This window comes from Mesoplodon densirostris, chromosome 3 (assembly GCF_025265405.1).
Source record: "Mesoplodon densirostris isolate mMesDen1 chromosome 3, mMesDen1 primary haplotype, whole genome shotgun sequence".
Classification (NCBI taxonomy): domain Eukaryota; kingdom Metazoa; phylum Chordata; class Mammalia; order Artiodactyla; family Ziphiidae; genus Mesoplodon; species Mesoplodon densirostris.
This window is the reverse complement of record NC_082663.1, coordinates 157,089,072-157,091,176: the sequence shown is the minus strand read 5'-3', so window position 1 is coordinate 157,091,176 and position 2,105 is coordinate 157,089,072. Positions and strand designations below refer to the sequence as shown.

Below are 2,105 nucleotides of genomic sequence, written 5' to 3'. Positions count from 1 at the left end.
ACTAGGGAGGAATATAAAGAAAAGGGCATTTCAGCTGTTTCAAGACTATAAATGTTATGCTTTCTTTCAATCTAATCTGTCATCACCTAATTTCCCTGGATCCCAGGTTCTTCATCTCTGATTCTTCTTCTCAGGGTCCTCACTTATGAATGATGGATTACAGAAGTTCCTGGTGGCCTAGTGGTTAGGATTCTAGGCTTTTACTGCTGTGACCCAGGTTCAGTACCTGGCCAGGGAACTGAGATCCTACAAGCCATGTGAGGCGGCCAATATATATACATACATACATATATATATATATATATATATATATATATGAATGATATGGATTAAAAGAAATTGTGTATGTGAAGATAACTTGTATATACCAGATATTCATTAAATGTTATTGAAGTATGAATTAAGCTGCATGAAATCAAAGATAATTAAACACAAATTAGAATTATAGAAATTAACCAGCTATTTATTTCATTAAAACCCGCTTCATAGAATTATCTAATGTGAATTAATTCTCAAGGACAGAACAGTATCATAAAAAATTTGCTCAAATGATGACATTATCAATCTCATCTACTTTTATATTTGAAGTGTTATTAATTAAGAAATACATTTTGGATCTGGTATCATTAAAAAATTGTAATCTCTAAACAATATATGGAGCCTAATTAAATAAATATTTCCTTTTACTTTTGACCACATTTTCTCCCCTGCAGACATGGGCAGAGACAACCAGACTGGAGTCACAGAATTCATTCTCCTGGGACTCTCTGGGCAGTCAGAGCAGGAGGAGGTTCTCTTTGGGCTGTTCTTATGGATGTACCTGGTCACCCTCATTGGGAACTTTCTCATTGTCTTGGCTATCAGCTGTGACAGTCATCTCCAAACACCCATGTCCTTATTCTTGGCCAACCTCTCCTGTGTCAACATCTGCTTTTCATCAGTCACAATCCCCAAGAAGCTGGTGAATCACATACTGTGAAGCAAGTCTATCTCTTACATGGAATGTACGACCCAGATCTACTTCTTCATCATTTTCATCAACATAGATGGGTTCCTCCTGAGTGTGATGGCCTATGATGATTATACTGCCATCTGTTGCCCACTCCACTACACCATGATCATGAGGCCCAAACTCTGTGTCCTTCTGGTGGCTGCATCTCGGCTCAGTACAAATCTGCATGCTCTCCTCCAGACTCTTCTCATGGTGCAACTCACATTTTGTTCCAACAATGCTGTGTATAACTTTTTCTGTGACCCTTATCCTATTCTAAAACTCTCTTGTTTGAATACCTTTATCAATGACCTGATGGTATTCACTGTGGGTGAACTGGTATTTATGACACCATTTACATGTATCATCATTTCATATGATTACATCTTCTCTAAAGTACTGAAGTTGCCATCTGCCCATGGAATAAGAAAAGCCCCGTCCAAGTGTGGATCCCACCTCACTGTGGTCTCCCTGCTCTATGGGGCAATCCCGGGGGTCTATAAGCACCCTTCATCCTCGTACTCAGTGCAAGATGTTGTGACTATTGTCTTCTTCACAGTGGTGACTCCTCTCATCAATCTCTTCATCTAGAGCTTGAGAAATCATGACATGAAGGGAGCTTTAAGGAAACTAATTTCATATTCTATACTTTAAAACTTTTAGAACTGAGAGGACTCTTGGATAGCATACATTTTTTCATTTTACAGACCAAGAAACTGAGTCCCTATAGGTATAAATTTACCCATGACTATTCCTGTAATTAATGATATGTGATCATGGTCATGCTTTTAAATATGAGGCTGATAGGTGCTCATAAGTCATAAAACCATCAGTTATGTATAAAAAGGTGTGATTTTAAAACACTTATTTTACAGACAACAAAAATTCAGGAAAAGACAGGATTGGGTCCAGCAACCCTATGAGACAGTGGTTACTATATGCTCTGAGAATTTCAGAAAACTTTAGAGTTGGCTCTCCTCAGTGTCACCTGTCCTCTATGGCCTCACATTAGGAGATGTTAAATTATCCCCAATTTACTGAGTCACAGAAACGTTACCTTTTCCAGGGCTGTACAACGAGCAATTATTGGTTACAAATGGTGCTGTTACTTTCA

General features: G+C 38.2%; 1 protein-coding gene across 1 annotated transcript; it reads left to right on the top strand.

Moving 5' to 3' along the window:
* The first annotated feature begins 715 nt into the window (after positions 1-715).
* LOC132486992 (olfactory receptor 1361-like) lies at positions 716-1,645 on the top strand. The gene is given in 1 exon segment (XM_060094532.1): positions 716-1,645. A coding segment is annotated over 1 exon segment (930 nt).
* Positions 1,646-2,105: the final 460 nt, after the last annotated feature.